Source organism: Acipenser ruthenus, chromosome 26 (genome assembly GCF_902713425.1).
Source record: "Acipenser ruthenus chromosome 26, fAciRut3.2 maternal haplotype, whole genome shotgun sequence".
NCBI classification, from domain to species: domain Eukaryota; kingdom Metazoa; phylum Chordata; class Actinopteri; order Acipenseriformes; family Acipenseridae; genus Acipenser; species Acipenser ruthenus.
Window position 1 is genome coordinate 16,278,763 of NC_081214.1, and position 20,878 is coordinate 16,299,640.

Sequence of the window (20,878 nt, forward strand, 5' to 3'; positions counted from 1 at the left end):
GTAGTAAAGGGGTTTGATTAAGTTTTATTTGGGGGTCCTGCAGCAGGGGCGTATTTATGTTTGAATGGCTCAGATGAATGTCCCTCCTCACTCTGATTTTATCCTGTACCGCCTTAACTACATACTTCAGATCAGCCCTCTGTTCACCAATGACTTCAGCCCCACACGCTTATAGAAAGCATGAACGCCTGTGTACTGGACACATGCAGTCAGACTCCCTTCACACACGTACTGGGACATATGAAGAATTGCAGAATGGGATTGTTGCTCATTTTCCCTACCGGAACCCTTTTTTTTCAAAATTCCTGAATAGATGATTTTCTGCTCATAAAATATGTCCTAAAAAGTAATCCTGTAGTTCTAAACAGATTATAAAGAGATTATTCTAAAACAGCAACTGCTTGGATGATGCTGTACTTTGGACATTGATTTTCTCTAGTTAGTACCAGACCACTCATTCAACAGCTTAAACTGTGCTGCATCCCACTTCAATCATAAAAGGGGCAACAGTAGCACCTGGCAAACACCAATTTCCCCATTCAACTAGCATGAGGTAGCAAGGAACTAGCTTGCAATAAAGCCTAAACTATTGATTAGCCAAGAGTTACTGAATTATTGACAGAGAGTGTATCATTGTGAGAATGTCACTGGCCTGTCCTTTCTCTAGATGGAACTGCTTATGTACACTCATTAGCATTAATACTCCAGCATCAAACAGGTCCCAATGAGATCAATGATTCCACCATTCAGCCAGTCAGTCAATTGGAATGCCCACCAGCAGTAATGCGTTGTGTTGTTCCTCACGCACCATCTAGCAATTAAACAGGCTAATTCATCCGAGCGGGGAGATGACCACAGTGTACACAGAGAGAAGCTAAAACAGATTAAACACATTAGAAACCACTTCAGTCTTTAAAAAGCAATCAGTCTCTGCGAGCAAATAATGTAAGCAAAGCAAAAACAAGAGATGTTAGCAGTTAAATTTGTTATTTGACTAGAAATAAATTTAGCATTGCACAATTTTTGTTTTCAAAAATAAGACACATATATTGGAAGGTTTATGTAAATTAAAGTGCAATTACTCCATATTCAACAAATATTTGTATGTTGTTTTCATATTCTAGGTCGTTGACTTTAGAAGCACTTACTCAGCACAGATTTCCAGTAATAAACGCGTAGGTTTGTTTTGGGTGTTTACTTTTGAGGAGTGCGCAAACTACAGTAATAACTTTTATTTTGAACAGACTGGATTCTGAATTTAAACATCATGAAACATCTGGATTGTACAACAGGTTTTGCCACGCAATGCGATATGATCAAGGAAACAATAGGAAAGTGAATGGGTTGGATGGAAAACATGGATTTGGTACTTAAGTGTCACTCACTCAAGCCCAATGTTTAAAGCAGCTGTTCAAAAACAAATTGAAAGTTACTGCATTGCAATCCAAGTTAGAATCCACTGCAATCTGTTCCACAATTAACACGTTTCAAAGCATTAATAGATCTACTTGTGGAATTGCAACCTCAAATTTACAGCAGCAGTTTCCGAGAACGATGACAAGTTTCTAGCAACACCTCAGTACAAGGGTTAAGACTGACAAGATTATCTCGTAACAGCTTGTTTCTGTAATAAAAAAAAAAAAGAATTTCCTTCCGCCAATATAACCTTACAGCTTTGTTGCCTGCCTGCTGACTCAAGTTCATCAGGCGACGACAATGTCAAGCCAACACCAGTCTGGCTAACACGCTCCCAGCTCTCCCACTGGGCGACGGGTTAATGTCAAATTCCTACCAGATAAACTAAACATAAAAGACCACACAGCCTCATACTCTATTACAAAATACATTTGAAATAAACAGGTTTAACCCACAGTCACAATCTGTCCAAGAAATAACGTGGGGTGTCCCTAAATCTGTTTAGCATAGGCCACCAGCAGTCACTGAATCTCAGTAGAAGCAGCGTTTTTTCAGTTAACTAAAACTAAAATGAAAATGGCCAAAAACAAAAAAATAAACATTTTCCTTCACAAAATAGTGGAAGATGTAGTAAAAACTAGAACAAAACTGAAACAAAAAAAATAAATAAAAATGTAAAAACAACATTCTGAGTTGTACTGTATTACTACAGTTTCATGAAAATGCTATATAAATAGCACAGCCAAGCTGCAATGACTTCCTGCTTTGTGGCTAAATTGTGTATTACTGTTATCAATATGAACCTTGATCAAACACAAGACTAAACTCACAGCTCTGGGTCCCTCCCCAATACTGATAACAGGTCGTGGTATGATTTCGTGCTCAAGTATCTGGTTTATGTGCAGTTAAAAATGTCTGCAAAATCAACAAGCGGCAGACTAAGAGAATGCTCTATGTGGGAGCATTTTGAGTGCCTGGTGAGTATATAGGCTATATATTTTGTATTATCTATTTTTATGACGTAATACGCATTAATTGATTAGCCTCCTAACTTTAGCGCTGTGCAATTAGGCATTTATTGTAAGCCCAGTTGGAATTATGTTTTCTTATATTACTGTGATAGTTGGCGCCGCCTAATTGGGATACTGATAATTGGGATTTCTGCTTACATAGGATACAATGGGATATGGTTCTTCCCAATGCTATTTATGTCATTTAATTGGGATACAGTATTTTCAAATAATGAATGGAGATCGCTTTTCAGAGCAAGACAGGTTCACGTAGCACTGTGCAGCCAGTACGTGACTATACAGTTGATAACATAGAAAAATTGTACCATTGTTTAGGCCTCGCTGAGTTGGGCCCAGTGGTAGTGTGCGAGAGGCGAGACCGCTGCTGTTTATAGCGTTCAAACAGGATTTACATTAAATATTTGTCCGTCTTTAAATCGCCCTACTCATCAAATCGTTACAATGTGGATGAATCTGTTTGCACTGTCAAAAAAGTTATCTGGAACTAAGTGATTCATAATTTATTTTTTTATTTATTTATTTTTTTGCAGTAACTCAGCATGAACCTAAAAAAAGTCTCTTAAAATGAAGATGCTGAAACTCTTTTTCTAAAACCGAAATATATATATTTCTGAATTTAGTTAAACTAAAACTAACACTGAATAATAATTTAAAATGAAAACTAAGTAGAAGCAAAATAATAATCTTACCAACTAAATAAAAACTGAAACTGAATTGAAATGCCAAAACTGAAAAAACACTGAGTAGGAGAAAACAATAATGAAAATACAGGACCACGGAGTTGTTTTCCCTTTCCCTGGGTCCTGCTTCACATTGATATGGTGTGATGTCACTGACTAGACATCCTTTATTGACATGCCTCACGCCAAGTCTCTCTCTGAATGTTTGCCATTGTGCTCAGGTAGTTACTCAGCAGTCATGTGACGATGTCAGCATTAATCCTGTGTTTCTGCACAAATCTCCAGGGGACCGTTGTATTATTGTCAAATACCACTTGGTTTAGATGACCACAGATTACGTGACAGAAAACTTTTACAGATGGGGAAAAGGTGCTCCTGGATTAAGACTTTAGCCAAATAACCATGAGTAACCTTTAGCCATATACATATTATCAGCTTTTACTTTTTTGAGAAATGACTAATGGAAGGCAGAACAGCACAACTCTATTAACCCTTTCGCTCAGAGAGCAAATATAGATTTCAAGAAGTACTACTTTTTTGGCAATATATTTTAATAGGATCAGCTGAATTTATGTACATGTTTAAAAATGCACTAGCTTTCAAGACCTCAAAGGTCTCTTATTCAGATGGAAGCTGAAGGTAAAGAAGGTTCCTCTTACAGGTCAATTCCACCTCAGTTATTTTTAATTCAGCTTTGTAGTGTCGAAAGCTAGTGTGCCTTTGTCATACTTCTATTACTGGATGTGGCCCAGCACAGCTATCCAATCCTACAGAAGGAATTTCAGAAACTGTAGCTGAAACGAGGAAGGCCTGAATTTCAGAACCTATTTCAGCCATAGCAAGCTTTAATATTGCAGGGCACAGGCTACTTCAGACTGAGCTCATATAGACACCTAGCTGAAACTGCTATGTAATGGGAGCATTGTGGCTCATATCTCATGAATATCACCATCAATAATAATTAACTGAAAAATGGGTATTTCTGCATAATACCCATTTAATGTTGGACTATACTTTTAAGCAGCTTTAGATGGCCTTGAAAACAGATTTACATATCAGTGTTCTCAGGACAATAACCCTTTAAGACACTGCACTATTTCAAAACATGGGAAAGAGGTATTAGCAGTGGAGAGGTGTGGGGAGGCCTGGCACTGAACTAACCCCAAGAATAGACTGGAATGATTACCTGCGCTCCATGAACCTCACAGCTACATCACTTCCTTAGAGTATGACATTCCAACAATGCTATCTTTTAAATGTGACCTATGCTGTGCCACAGTTTATTCTCAAACTAGTTTCATCAATGTTCCAATGAATAAACTCACAACTCTTCCTAGTCACAAGTACAACTCCAGCACACTGAAAGGACCCAACTCCAAACTCCAGCACACTGCAAGGACCAACTCCAAACTCCAGCACACTGCAAGGACCAACTCCAAACTCCAGCACACTGCAAGCACCAAATCCAAACTCCAGCACACTGCAAGGACCAACTCCAAACCCCAGCACACTGCAAGGACCAACTCCAAACTCCAGCACACTGCAAGGACCAACTCCAAACCCCAGCACACTGCAAGGACCAACTCCAAACTCCAGCACACTGCAAGGACCAACTCCAAACCCCAGCACACTGCAAGGACCAACTCCAAACCCCAGCACACTGCAAGGACCAACTCCAAACTCCAGCACACTGCAAGGACCAACTCCAAACTCCAGCACACTGCAAGGACCAACTCCAAACTCCAGCACACTGCAAGGACCAACTCCAAACCCCAGCACACTGTAAGGGCCAACTCCAAACTCCAGCACACTGCAAGGACCAACTCCAAACTCCAGCACACTGCAAGGACCAACTCCAAACTCCAGCACACTGCAAGGACCAACTCCAAACCCCAGCACACTGCAAGGACCAAACATGTTACATACTGCATGAACAAATGGAGACCCTTACAGTATTATTCAGAACTTATACTGTTAGAACCATGAAATGCACAGCTATGCATCCAGCCTGTCAAAGACAGAGAGCAAAGGATTACAACCCATCAAACCCTGTGCATAACTACACAGTTTGCCACAGCGACACCATTGCCCAGTTTTGTACATAAGAGCAAAGGACAAACTGGCTGATCAAGCAGTCCTTTGAAGCTGCTCATATGTTCCCAATTTGAATTTAAATCCAGCCCTGTAAACAGTGCCCTGTCTGGTAATGAGCTTAGACGTGTTGGTATGAACAAGAACCAGTTCCAGCTGCTTGCAAGTCATATGCTGGGATATCAACTATTTCTGTTCAGAACTGTGGGTACTGTGTGGAAAAGGGACAGTTTGGAACACCAAGTTGAGCAAGGGGCACTCCAGGAGATAAACCCTGGCTTGGTATTGGAGGAGACTTCCTTCAGAGGGACCAGGGAAACCAAGGATGGAAACACTCACTAGTGTGGTATGGCTTTGGCCTGCAAACACAACAAGGTGCTTGTGAATCTGTGCTCACGAAAGGTGAGGGACAATGAGAATGGAATTATAATCTCTCTCAGCTCTGCAAATAAATCTAGGGCCTCTCTCAGGACTGCCAATCCTGTAGTGGTTTTGTGATGTGAACTGATACCCTCTTGCCACCCAACTCATTGTCGTATTGGTCTCCAGAAATGAAAGGCTGCTGCGCCACCTAGCTGGACTCATTTCTGACGGAGAAAAGGTCACATGCAAGCAATAAAATCAATAGCAAGCTAGGCAGAAAAGTTTATTTGCATTAGGCTGGGGGAGCCCGCTGAAGAGTCTGAAACTGTCCCGTGAGGCCTGGTGTGTATGCTGAAGTGTGATTCAAGTGACCATGGGGGTGTTCAAGAGGATAGTTAATGATTTACAATAGCAAGAAGCCTAGCCATAAATACAATCGTTACACCCCCCCAGCACACTGAAACTCACACCTTGAAAAACATACCTGGCAAAACTTTCCATTCCAACAGGGCCAAGTAAAATATTAGAGAAATGGCCACACACTGTTGACTTTCTAAATGATATTCTTACTTGAGAACCTACACTGTGAAGTGGATGAGGTACATGAATATACATTTCAGAGCTTGTAGGAAAAAGCATAAGCACACATACTGCATACTGTACACTGCACCAATGTTATAGAAAGAGAAAAGGAGCAATGCTTTGGTATACTAAGGTTTTGTACACAAAGACATTCATGAATTTTACTTTAGTCAAATTAAAAACAAGTTCTAAAAATAGGTTCTGCAGAGAACAAAAAACTGGTCAAATTTTAAGAGTGTATCTTAATGACCATCAAGTGTCCCACAATTAGTGCACAGTTTACCCTTCTGTGCATTCTGTGAAACCCGAGCTGGTTGGCTCATTAGTTTATTTCCATTCTGTAAGGTAGTTTCAGCTGCAGACATGCTCCCTCTGCTTGAAGTCTTCTTGTCACGGAGAACTGACATGCAGGAGGTAATGAATGACATCTGCAAGCTCTGCTGTAGCTCAATGAAGCAAAAGAAAAATAAAATAAACAAAGGAAGCACCAGAGACCCCAAAGGGTGTTTTTTTTTATACTCCAGTTGATATTTTCAACATGGGCTTACAAGCTATATTTCAATAAGCTAAACTCTCATGAAATTCTTCATTTTATTATTTAAAGATAAATTCTTAGGAAGAGTACTCCTTGTGCTAAAGCCAAATTTGTCATGGCTGTATTCACACCAACATGTGGAGTCAGCAGAACTTTTCAAATAGTGTCAAAGCACATTCAGTGGCCAGATGCAAGCAGGGTATTTATTGTTATATGGATCAAGACATTCCATTTACAATGGGGGGGCTTACTTTCCAAGGTCACTGAAGGTCAGATGGTTCAAGTCATAAAGACGATATGTGTTGTAACTTCATACTGCAGTCAATGTAAGGATTTCAGAATGCTTGTCAGTCTCCAGAGACACTTCATCATGATGGTATTTTGTCCATTTGTCTGTTAGAACCGTAGTCAATGCCATTTCTTGGATTTTTGTAGTGGGTGGTCATGAACTTCACCACCCCACTCTACAATTGCCTTTAGGACTCTGAAGCATTTTTATGAGTTTATTTTAATACTGAGATGACTGAGATCTCTAGAACGGTACTTCACAGAGTGTCCTCAGCACTTTATTAAACTGGCTACCATGAAGAGGTTAAAAGCCACTGCTAGCCTCCTCCTGCCATCCAGTGATTCATTTATCCTACAGGATGTGTGTCCAAGACCCCCATGCATACTAAAAATAACATCCAATTATAGGAGAATGTGGGGGGGGGGGCAAGCAGGGCCACGGCCCTTCCAATAATCATCTCCAGAATATTGATTTCTGCTTATCAATGTATTTCTGTCACTGACACTCAGCAACTGAACGTATTTCCTCATAACGTGCAGTTATGCATGGGCGTGTACTCCGTTTGCACACGTTCCGCCATAACGTGCAGTTAATGACTGGCGCGTGTGTTAAAAAGCTCCACAGCGTATGGGCTTTCATTGAAATGCCGAGTGTAACGCTATTTATTTATGTAACCATATCAACACACGCACACACACATATAGATATTGTATAATGTGGCTTTAGAACACTGTTTCGTGTACCTTGGTATTAAAAATAGATTTCAAATAAATATTTAGGCAAGGCTGTTAGTGTTGCCTGGAAAACAGATTTGAGAACTTCTGTCCTTAACCATCTGTAATGAAACTCGAAAGCATGCAACCTGAACGGAACCCGGACATCCTTTAGGACACTTAACACTCACCAGCGAAGAGCCCCTGCCCTGGAAATCCCAGGAGCAAAACAATACAAACCAACAATATGCTATTCTGCATCTGAAAACAAAGAACTTGTATGAGTATCCAAATACAAAAAAAACAACAGCTGCTGTTAAAACAGCCTCCCCACCAAGTAGCGTTTAGAAATGCATACCGCAAACGTGAAACTTGGTCCCCTATGCATCCCACAGAGGGCACCCTACTACCTATTACCTAACATGACATAATGGAATGCAATGGTAAGGTTTTAAATAACTATGATTTGATACAGAAAGACGTGTAAACGTGGATAGCATAAATATTTAAATGGGGCAAATAAAAAAATGTCTTCCCCTACTTAGTTTAGATTATACAGGTACCAGGAATGACGCCATTGAAAACGCTTACATATTAACCTCGTCCTGCTTCCACTGATGAACTGTCATCCACAACTCTTCTGGAATGTTAAGTCTCTCCAGTATTCCCCAGTATTCGAACACCTAACTAACTAACCTGCATTTCACAGTAGGCTACGATGAAATGGGTTTTATTGTTTCCTAGTGCCAATCCATATACAGACAACAGTAACAGCGACTGAGGGGCATTCTTGTTTGTGGCGTGTCCATTTAATTAAACATGAGAATATGTGACCTGAAACATGAAAAAAATGCACGCGAACCTGAAGCACCAAAATCTGCAAGCTTGTCACTCACTGTGCGTGGCAAGCCTATTAAAAAACTAAAAAACTGTACTTTCGTGTTTAAACTCATTCTTTCATTACATGCGACATGCTTTACTTGTTTAAACATTTGTATGACTGGGTAAAAGCCAAACATACAGATTATAGATCATCAATAATATATTCCAGATCAATAATTGCCTAATGCAGTACTGTTTCTCATATGTTACATCTGTAATAATTCTGTACCGATGCCCTCTTAGTTTAGCACTCTTGAGTAATTTCCCTGCAATACTGTAGTAATAATTCATGTTGATCTGTGAAGCTTCCAAAAACAAAAGCGAATCACAATATAATCTCCGTTACCCATTAAAATCTAATCATTAATCTATCTTTGTGTATTTACTTTTTTAGTGCTAACTAAAGTAATTCTACACATGTGTTCAATGACAACAAATAAGTTAAGAGTTAATTTTTTATGTGATCTATAAAAAGTTTGAAAAACAGACCGGGATTTAAGCATCCAAAAACTTAAAGATATCATTGTTCTCTGCTCCGCTTTGATGCTGTTACACAGGGCAACTCCAGGAACTCCGTTACAGAGTAGTCGTCTGTTACCAAGATTTCAACAAAATGTAACCTATAACCGCTGTGGCAACTAACGCTTTCTTCCCTTACTGAAATGCACAGCCGTATACAAGATTGCACTTAAAACGTACCTTCGATACGATGAGCGGTTCCCCATGCTCCAGACCCCCTTTCAAAGTGAACCCCCAAGGAGCCCCTCCTTGTAACTGGACCTGGATATGCTGGAAAGATACCAATTGATCAATAGTCTCCGCGCTCTGATCCATCATTGATCATGTGTGTCCCCCAGCATCTCCTACCGTGCTCGCTAGAAACCCCCCATCTCCAGCATCACTGGCATCTACTCTGTTTCATTGTAACTAACAAAAAACTCAACAGGAGGAAGTGACACGACTGCTAGAGCCCGGTGACTGACAAGGAGAAAGACCGGTAAGCAGAAAGGATTTAATTCAGCAGTTCCAGTGCAATGTCCATGGGGGAGGGTTTATGCATCAATTGTTTCATTGTTTTTTTTTTTTGTTTGTTTGTCTTTTATTATTCTGGAGAATTGATGGATGTTACAAAGAAACCGTGTGTATCAACTGTGGTATCTGGCGTGAAAGACGGAAGTTTAATAAGAATTAAAACGTGCAAACACATTTAAAAAATGCTTTCTAGCTCACTTTCAAAGTTGCGGTGTCGAACGATTAAGTTACATTTCATACAACAAAATATGATTCCTTGATGATTTTTTCTTTTTTAAAAAAATTATGTGTACACTTTATATTTACAAATTGCTGTTCCAATGTGTTTACATTCCCTCAATTTACTGTTGCAGCTGTAGGCGCACACGTGTCCGCCCCCCCCTGGACGCCTCTGTCAATGAACGGAACAGCAGGAGTCTAGATGCGTTCTGCGAACTATGCAGTAATCCGGGGAAGCAAAACAAACAGGTGAATCAAAGTGCGGTATCCTGAAAAAAACAATATAACTATAAATGAGTTTGGAATGGAGACCAGTAGTGAAACGGTAAACTTGTCCACACAAAGAAGATGAACTGGGTATGGAGACGAGCTGCACTCTCCTCTTCCCCTGTGTTTTGTGTACTGGTTCATTTGTTATGCAAATTGCCATTTGGTATTTATTCTCTAACTATACGAGCTGCACCTCCCCGTTGTAAGACAGCATCACTCGTGGACTTTGAGAGAGTTCTGAAAATAGTCTTATCAGTTGTCGGGCGCCTCCAATGCTGCCCGAATGATCAATTTCAGTCTCAGATATTCTACCAACAACTTATTTTAAGGAATTAAGCGGGCAATCATTGAGGAATGGTCACCTATCGATCCAGAACATGTAAAATCAGAATAATAAATATATATTTTAAATGCACTTCTTTGCTGCAAGAAAATTAGAGCACCCAATATTATTGTTTACAAAAAATATATATTTTTATTTCACATTTTATCAGTTTGTGATGAAACTTCCTAAGAATCTTCTTTAGCACAAGTTATTGTGGGAATAATACCAATATGTGCTTAAAAATAGTCATAAACAAAACATTCCTTAAAACAGTCTTTAAAGTTGTGCAAATTGGCCCCCATAATGCAAATGTAATGTGTCCCTACTAAAAGTAACTGAGCAGCATTTACCTTCCCAGCTTGAAGTCCAATATATCCATGATTTGGGGTTAAAGTTGCTCACACTAATAAGTAAGAACATGGACGGTAAGCCTTGATTAGCACTCTTATTAGGTATGGTACACTCTGCCAGCTTGTGTTGATTTAATAGGTGGGAAATGTCTTCTAAACAAATTCAATTCTATAATTGATACTGAACATTGAACAGCTGTTATCTATTAACAAAAGTCATATCGTTTTGTACACAGTGATAATGTTGGCAGGATATTGTAAGGACACCATGGTCCCAGTCAATTACATTACACTTTGAACAGAAGGAAGGAGACATTCTTCACACAGAGAATAGTGAAGGTATGGAATGGGTTACCTAGCCATGCTGTTGATGCTGAATCATTGAGATCCTTTAAGAGCCTACTTGAAAAAGTATCGCGATCAACCAGCTACTAGGAATTAGAAGAGCAGTGATGGACAGAATCGTCTCCTCTTGCTCTTACATTTTCTTGGGTTCTTATTTGCTGGGATTTTATATACTTGCTGGGTACACACTAAGAGGCCAGCATATATTTATTCCAATTTATTGCTGGAGTTTACAACAGGAACAACTCATAACTGTGGTCCCCTATTCATGCTTTTTGTAATTTATTTGTGAATAACTTATTCTAAACCAATGAACGTGAAAGCTAAATTATTTTTAGAATAAAAATGAACATAACATTTACACACAGCTTAAACTTGCTTCTAAAAGGCATCTTTGTATGTTGGTGTTTTTTTTAACATACTTTCATAATGATATTCTGTATAGTAAAGCCAGGCCTGTCCTGTTCACAGGATAATCAGATTAGGTGTTGTATGAAACAGTAAGCTTTAGTAGCTTAATTAGAATGCATCACTTCCCACCACTATGTTAAAACCCTTAGGCAGAAACCACAATATAAACAGGTGTTAACAAAGGCATCACACTAAACCAGGACACCTGCTGTACAGGCCTGGAATAGCTTGCTGTTTTGCTTTTATAAAATTGTTCTTACAGTAGGAATATTATGTTGTTGTTTTTATTATTTAATAGATCTTTGTCTACACGATCTGGCAAATTGTATAATGAATACAAAGGTGAGAACATTTTAATTTTAACAATTGCAATAAGCTATGAAATCATGTGGCTTACCGAGGCTTTCACTTATACGTGGTTTACCATATTTGCATGCGTTTTCTATGCTTTCGTTATGCTTTCCTGTGCTCTTCTATATTTGCTATGCTTTTATCATTCTGCTGTACAATCTTCATAAAAAGAGCTCCCACTTCATCAAGATAATAAGTATTGTATTACTTAGAACCTGAAGCATTGAACAAAAAGTATGTTAGTGACACTCATCCCCTGCCACAACTGTAAATTCAAAATGAAAGCCATCAGTAACATGAAAAAGAATCCTCCAGGATCCACCTGCTGTTTGAACATATAAGAATGAATTTCTGACATACAGGGTATTTTAATTATTTAAACAATGGCAAATCCTAATAATGCCACTCTTTAACGCTATACTAAAATATATGCAATAAACTAGTGTTACATATGGATGGGGAGACAGACAGGTTTTGTGTTTCTATACACATCAACCCCAGATCATATTACATTCTGTATGCCAAAGAATGTTCTTAGCAAGTTTCATCAGAAATTCACAAGGGGCTGCTCTTAGATCACCCAAAGTGTCTCTACATCAGTAAGCGCCAGTGCCATCTAGTGCACAGCAGAGTACTGCCAGCAAAGCAAGAAGAGACTTGGTCCAAAGTGGCAGATCACTAGATTAATGTTATGAAATATAATTTTCATGTAATGGATTGCAACCGCAACCACACTTTCACCCATCTGAAACTGCGTGCTTCACAATTACTTTCTGTTTAATTCAAACAGATGAATACAATGAATATATTTACATTGCTGGTTCGTTACTAGAATACACTTTAAACTCACAAAACAGAACCATGTTTCTGCTGCTGCTTTGAAATTGAAGCGTGCGATTGGTTGACTGTCAGTTTCTGAGGTCGACTGGCACTTTTCTAGTTGGCTGTTTGGTTCTACCCTTAATACACAGTGCATTTATTTTTGCTATTATGTGACAACTGTAGTAGGCAGGGGTACCCAATAGCTAAAGTAACCATCCTTTGTAAAAGTACCCAAACCCATCCTGCAGCTCTTTTTCCTGCCAGGATATACAGTAATGTGCAACATTTTTTTAGAGCACCCCATTGCTTCTGTTGTTCTGATTTGTTGTGTATATGAAATCAAACCACTGGCACATCAAAATAAGCAAATTAGTGATTGCCTAATTTAATTGATGACTTTAATAGGCCACACATGCAATTCATTTAAAGCAGTAAGAGAAAAGGAACACATAGCCACAAATGGTAAATTGTTGTTTAAGAAGTGGTCTAATTAAAGCACAAAGTGGTCTAACATTTTCACACATGAGAGCCTAATGTTTCTATATCACTGATTTCTGACTGGAAATTGAAATTCTCATGCAGGTAGGTATGTAAAAAATATAAATGACCGTTCTTGAGGTGTTCCAATACATTTGTACACTACTGTAAATGTATACTATTTGACCAGCAGTTATACCAGAATTTGTTTGCCCTCATTACAATTTAGTTTCTTACAGTTTCCAGTGCTGTCCTTTTAAGTTACACTAAATGTACACAGTGATTCTGCAGTTTTCACATGCTTTCCCTATGATTATACTAGGAACTAACCGTGACCTTGTTTTCACTATGCTTTATTAGACTTTGCTATGCTTTTACTGCCTTTTTTATTAACTTGCATTAAAAAGGCTCAATATCACATTGTGTTTGACAGGAACTTATCTCTGGATAAACATGACAGCTTATATCAAATATGTTGTTATCAAATTCCTTGTCTGGTGTTTTTAATTTAAGCCATTGAGGTCTTGAAATCACACGTCAAAACATGGACAGAGGGCAAAGTCTTTCCCGGGGCATATCTGTGTAAACTAAAACAACCGCACAGTGGTCAGAGTTAGTCAGAAGCACTTTGCCAATCAAATGTGATGGAAAAACTGTCAGCATGCAGGTGTAACATGAATCATGAAAACCATGGGTTACATTACCATGCTAAGTGTGTTATACATTTAATTGCACGTTTGTTTTAGAAAAGGGAAGTCAGTAGTTTTTTTTCTTTAGTGTATCATTTTAATTCTGAGATATATGAGCCAATTAATTCTGTATTATATACTGAATCGCACACAACAACAATAGCTAAATTCCTTTTGTTTTGTGCCAACTGATCGTGCCAGAAAGACCATGTTGTTTAATATGAGCATCTCCTGCATACTGTAGATTGGAGAGCCACTATATATACAGACACCTACGATTCGTACACGTTTTGTGTAAAAGGGCAGCTATACTTCCTCCTGTAATATATAAAAGCGGCATCTTCCTGGAGCCATTTTCAGTTAGGGTGGGAAGGACAGCAGATCCGACAGACTTTGGCAGAGGGCTGACAGGGTTTTATTATCCAACAGTCCACAAATTACTGATGCTTGACAAGGAACAGTGTCAAAACTGATGGCTCTGTATCAATTCTGGAGTGTCGCGTGTCCCTCCAGGACAATTAACCTGCATCTGATACTCATTGAAACAGTGCCATCCTGGCTGTCCAGTGTGACCCAACCCCTGCTCCAAAGAGCTGCACATTCTTAGCAACTGTTTCCCATATGATTACGTTTATGAGGAAAGCAGTCTGGTTTAGAAAACTAATAACACACTTTAAACCATTGTAACACTTCCCTATCGGATAGTTAAATCTCCCTGGACCCCCAAACCAATCATTTTATTAGGTATTAACTGACAGATTTTGCCCTTAGCTAGAGACTCAATTAAAAACAGTATGTTCCCTTCAAGTTTAAAAGTTTTACAAGCGTATATATTTTCTGTGTTGGTTTAACCATTCAACAATGTTGGGTGCGACTCCTGGTTTGATCAGGGGTCTGCTGCCGGTGGAGATGGACTGGACTGTTTAAAGATTTAGACTGTTGAAACAAGGTCTTGGACTGGAATGGATTGAAAGTGGAATGGTTTGATCAACCGAATTCCCTTTGAGCCAGAACACCTAAATCCATGATTTATATGTAGTTAAATGTTGTCAAAGGACAAGATGGGACTGTTGCCTACAAGTGGTGGCCAAATATGAAATATTTACCATGGAAATTGGTTCACTTTTAACGAAGCTACCATAGGATATATTTGCAAAAATATGCTTGTCTATTGCCACAGTCTTATTTTTTCCACATGCTATCATATGTAGGTCCACTTGTGTAATACATATTAAAAGATGATATTGTTTAAAATTGGCGCTCATATTAAAAATTGGATGCAAAGTAGGAAAAAGGATTTGATTCATGTGGAAAAAATAAGACAAGCTCATGTGGATAAAATGTGGATAAAATAAGTAATAGATAAGTTCCGCAAATATAGCCTATGGTCGTTCCATCAAAGGTGAGACAGCTTCCATAGTAAATATTTCATTTCTGGCTGTCACTTGGAGGCAAAATTCCAATTATATAGACCCCTTTCTTTTCCCTTATATCAGTCAATTCTAACGATGTTGTTTTAATAAAATAATAAACCTACCAAGAATAACACTGTCCAGGTCAGGAACCTGGACAGTGAGCCGCAGACACACTTCATTGTCGGGTTTCACTCATTTTGACTGCTATTACTTCATGCAGCATAAAAAATGTGGTAGAAATAAATAAATAAATAAATAAATAAATATGAACTCCACAGAGTTCATACAAAATACATTCCTTAGTTCGTAGCTCATGGAAATATTTTTTCCAGTTTTTGACAGACAATTTTTCTTGACACATGACAAGACAGATATTGCAATGCTGTGCAGATCTGTCCAGAAACATACAAATATTGGCATGCCAGGAATAATGAATTTATCATAAGGTGATGTCCAATATACAGAGCAACAATACCATTACTCCACCCAAATGTATCTCCAATTTGTACGCATGTACTTCAGATTCTAACTTTTTAAATCATATTTTAAGCACTTTTGTTTTAGAGAATATGCCTGCTGTTCTGTGGACCCTTACAATACTTTACCATAGTAAATAAATAGCAAAGTCCAATAAAGCATAGTGAAAGCATAGCAAAGCATAGGTAAGCATTGTAAAACCCAGACAGATACAGTAAAGCATGTTTAAAAACATGGCAATCCATAATAAACTATAGTAAAGTAAACTATGGGAAAAGCCAGGGAAGACTGCAAAATTACCATGCAAATATGCCATGTTATACTTTTATAAGTGAGCACTTTGTCACACAATGGAGTGCTTCTATATATAACCATGTGTGCATGTAACTGCTGCACAGATTGAAGTTCAGACTGGAATCCATTGATCCATTGACAGTAATGCATTGCATGTAATGGATTACTGTAATCTGATTACATTTTTCAGTAACTTCCCTTATAATAGTTTACCACGGTCATTTTTGCATGGTATATTTGCAATTTTACCATTCTTTTCCCATGTGTTTGCTATGCATTTAGCATCATTTACCCTGGTTTGCCATGTTTAATTATATCCTTTACCATATCTTGCTATTCTTTACAATGCTTACCTCATCTTTACCATGCTTTCACTATGCATTATTACACTTTGCTATGCTTATACTATGGTCAACTTTTTATAAGGGTTGTAACTGTAATGGTTCCTTTTTTAGACAGGTAACAAAATGCGCTAATGCATTACATTTTATGTGAAAAAATGTATTTAGTTACATTTAAAAAAAAGACTACAGCTAATGCATAATGTAGAAGTCAGAAAGAGTTTTAACAGTGTGAGTCAAACCTTACACGTCACATGAAGGCACTTTTTATATCATCTTGCTAGAAAACAGTGTCAGAGGAGGGAATGAGTGGGTCCAATAGCTGAATCTTCAAAGAATATTTTGAGCTGCAGCCTGACCAAACCAGTATAACTGTAACAGATTTATTTTAGCATTGAGAATGGGTGTGACTCTCTCTTCTCCTTCATGCAGTATAACCCCTATTTATTGTAGAAACCAGACCTGGGTCTACATCAAAATATCAATACACTTTAGAGCAGGTAAGAAAGCTGCATGTTGAGGCATCTTCAAATTATAACCCTGAGCACACAGTTATTCAATAGCAGCATCACAACAAGGAGTGAGAGAAGAGTGCTCTTGCTGTTTTTATAACAAATTCAGATAAAGGGCGAGAGGTTAAGCACCCACCATGGACTGATAGGCGTCCTTGGCTATAACTCAAGCCCCTCAAAACTGTGTAAAGTTAAGCCCCTTTTCTAAATGTTGTGCCAGCACCAAATAACAAGACTTTCCTCTAAAAGAGTAAGTAGCAGGGTTCTGAAAAATATAGCGTCACACATCCCCACATGTTGCTACAACTGTTTAAATAACATACCTGTAAGTTTTCTTTTCATTGTTAACATCCTGACAACTTCTTACACTTACAGCTTTAAAGTCTGTTTCAAACCTCTTTTCCAAATGTCCGTTCTATGAATCAGTTATGAAATCAATCCTCCCCCAAATCTATCCAGCACATCTTTGAACAGCTGATTTGAAGATTTCATTGCCAAGACCTGCAGGTTGTCAGGCTGTCAATGGCGAAACACCCCAATACATTTCCCAAGGGTGTATATTCTATCTGCAGTGTTTCTGTAGATTTGAGCAATGGTAGACAATGGCAGCCTTGGTAACAGGAGCAATGCTGGAGAGATTCTTAAATTGGCATCTCCTGAAAAATATTATGAGTAAAACAAAAACACAACTGGCAAAAATGGAAAAAAAAACCTTTTTCCATTGTTTACATCTTTGTTTTGCTTCCATCCCATTCCAAACCTCCTGCTGTTGCCGGTAGTAACAAGAGCCAGCCAGCACGTCAAGATGAAAACCAGCAAACTTCCTGCTCTCATCACCAAACATGAAAATATGTCCTAATATGTTTGTGAAGTTACGTATATTTTTATGTGTGACATGTATTGTATACAGATGTTATGTTTTGCTGCTACAAAATAAAGTGTATTTTATGTAGCTGTGATCTGCCTTTCCTTTCCTTTCATTCTCTATTTCAGATAGCCTTGCTATTCTAAAGTATCTGGAGAATTTTTTGTTTGCAGGTTCCATATTTCCATTGGGATACCATTCAGGAAAGAATTCCTTGGATTCCCATTATTTCACGAGACAACACTCTTAGAAGTGCAGTTGATACTAATTGGTCAAAACGGGGTCAATACTAATAAACAATAAGGTGACCATTATTTTAAAAGTGTGAGGCACATCATGACTTGGCCCACATATACAGTAAACATACTATAGTGCCAGAATGAGATTATTATTTATTTATTTATTCATTCAAAGAAGCTTTTCTGTAGATGGTGCTGGCTCTTACTGATAATCCAAAAGTTGAAATCAGCAGGAATTAAACAAAGTATTTGGAAGTAGACACATAACTGGTTAAAACACAGGAAACAGAGAGTACTTGTAAAGAAAGAAACATCTAGCTGGGACCGTGTACTTACTCAGTGGGGAGCAGTGCTAGGACCCCTGCTGTTGCTTCTCTGCATCAACATTTGACTTAGCCAAAGTTGTCAAAACAATGTTGAGCAACATGGGCTATGACACTCAATTCAGAGGTATAGATAGTGGAAACAGGTGACAGACAGGGCCTCAGGAAGGAGAGAAGACAAAACTACCCAGTAAGTAACTTTTCGGATTGTAGTTGGACAGATATTACAGGTTTGATTGAGGCATGAGTGTGTGGGTGTGTACAAAAGTCATAAATCTAAGATATTCTTTATCCTTCATCACTCAGAATAAGAAAGTAAAATAACTAGGTAGTAATTGTAATAACATCTTCCTAATTGATCGGTGCAGCATTTAATGACCGGTTTGAGAACATTAATTGCCTGAATCTTCGCCATAGGATTTTAACTACCAAACCCATCATTAGCTGCAGGTAATAACAGTTTTTTTTTAGCTATTATTGCATTAGTGCAACCCCACCTTGCCATCAGCGGCAAGTTTAATGCTTCAGCAGATCATGAAAAGGGATCTAAAAATAAATGACAAATGTTTGTAAAGAAATTATTGACGAATAATCTTTTTATATAACTGCGTGCAGCATGAATTGCTGTGTATATGTGTATATCTTTAATTTAAGGGAAAGCATTATGAGGGAGCTGATTTGACCAGTGTACTGTATATGTATACCCCACAGGGATATGTCATAGCTGGATTTTATCATTTTACAGCACTAGAGACTCACCCTCCATAGCATCACCTATCTGTGCTTATCCCAGGAATGTCTCAAAAATGAGGTGATTGATGCAATTTGGGTGATTCTCCAGTGCTGTAAAATGATCTAATAAAACCCAGCTAAGACATATCCCTGGCTTTTCCTTAAAAAATTATATATACATGTACACAGAAATTCGTGGTGCTGTGCAGCCTACAAGAATGATTATAAACACTCTTCTAAAAACAGTTCTTAAAAAAAATCTTTAAAGTCAGATTGCAGTTAGACCACTGGAGTGAATCTGTTCGACAGCAGGTGATATCAACTTTCAAATCAATTACGCCACAAATCTGTAATGAAAAAAAGCATTTCTTAGGGAATAAAATTGTTATACCTACTAAATTTAAAAGGTTACATTATAAACAACAGATCTATAGGTGTTTCTGATAAAAATGGTATCAGTAAAAATAAAGAAACCATTTATGATGAAGCCGCTTAAGGTTTTTGTGAATAGAGGCCAATAAGAAGTAAGAACATATTTTTAAACCGTGGTTGGAACCTCTTTAACTTGACATAGTTTTGATTAAAACTATATACTAAACATTACTGCTTGTTTAAGAAATTCACCTGGCTTCAGCAAGACTGCATGCTGCCAGTGTACAGCTGTAAACCTTTTTATAAAAATACAGACTCTTCATTCATTGTAAGCCTAGGTAGGTTTTACGATTGTCACAGCAGCATGTTTAAATAGATGTTACACAGCAAGCGTGCCACAGCATGACTCTGTTGCTTATTATTATTTTTAGGATTACTACTTATTTTATACTTCATAAAAAAGCAGACAAGATAAGTCTGGAAACCACGTGGCTTAAACCACAGTTTGCAGACCATATCAACAGCAGTAAAAGAAATAATGGGCTTAAACGGATAACAACCAAGGCTTAACATTATAGCAGCATTATCACTGGTCCTGTGTTGTATCAAATATCTTTTGGTTCTTGGCTTGTTTTTTTTCCTATGTACGTTTTTCAAATACAGTGATTGATATGTCATTGTTTTATTGCTTCCTGTGCATTAGGTTACATGGTACTACTGCTGTTAGACCACTGGAGTGAATCTGTCGCATAGCAAGTTATATCAACTTTAGAATGAATCAGTTCACCAATTTGAAACGTGAATGGAGAAGAGCCTGGAATTGTTTTTTAATCATAAAAACAATCTCAAATAGTTTTTAAAAGGTGACATGAGGACATTTTGTTTTCACTGTAGATGAACTAGTGTTTCTCCGAATGGCTCACCTGGTAAAGACCACGGACGCGTGGTGTGCAGGGGGAGTCATACAGTCAAGGCAATGAAGGTTCACTTCCTAGCTGTGCAAAGTTGCCAGTCTTCTCTGAGGATTTTGCAGAGAGCATTGCATTGGCTCTAGTGCTCCCACTGGTTAAAGCTCCTATTGGCCAGGCCTATATAAGTCTATTTTCTTGTCTGGGACTAGGCTCGCCGTGAGCTCCCCCTGCAGGGCTGGTCTTTGTCCCGGGTGTATAGAGGTGATTGGCTTGGCTGTGGGATCGTCGTACGTTCACAGACCTTCAGTTCCCCTGAACTGTTGATAGGAGTAGCTGTGACGAGGAAGCCTAATTGAACATTCCAAATTGGTGAGAAAAATGTGGGTAAAATAATTAGGGCCTCAGAGAAAATAGACTGTCAGGGCTGCTTTCTGATAAAGTGAATGGGGACATGATTACTATATTTTTCAGAAGCTCGCTACTTACTCTTTAACTGCTTCATTCTTATTTTTAAATAAAAATAC

General features: G+C 38.3%; 1 protein-coding gene across 1 annotated transcript in view; it reads right to left on the reverse strand.

Annotated features, from left to right (window-relative positions):
- The window catches only part of LOC117430800 (protein Shroom4-like), a 53,512-nt gene extending 43,914 nt beyond the window's left edge, over positions 1–9,598 (reverse strand). The window contains exon 1 of the mRNA XM_059000880.1: positions 9,282–9,598. Coding sequence (XP_058856863.1) covers positions 9,282–9,419 — 138 coding nt within the window. The 5' untranslated portion in view covers positions 9,420–9,598. The remainder of the gene's footprint in view (positions 1–9,281) is intronic.
- Between the last annotated feature and the right edge of the window lie 11,280 nt (positions 9,599–20,878).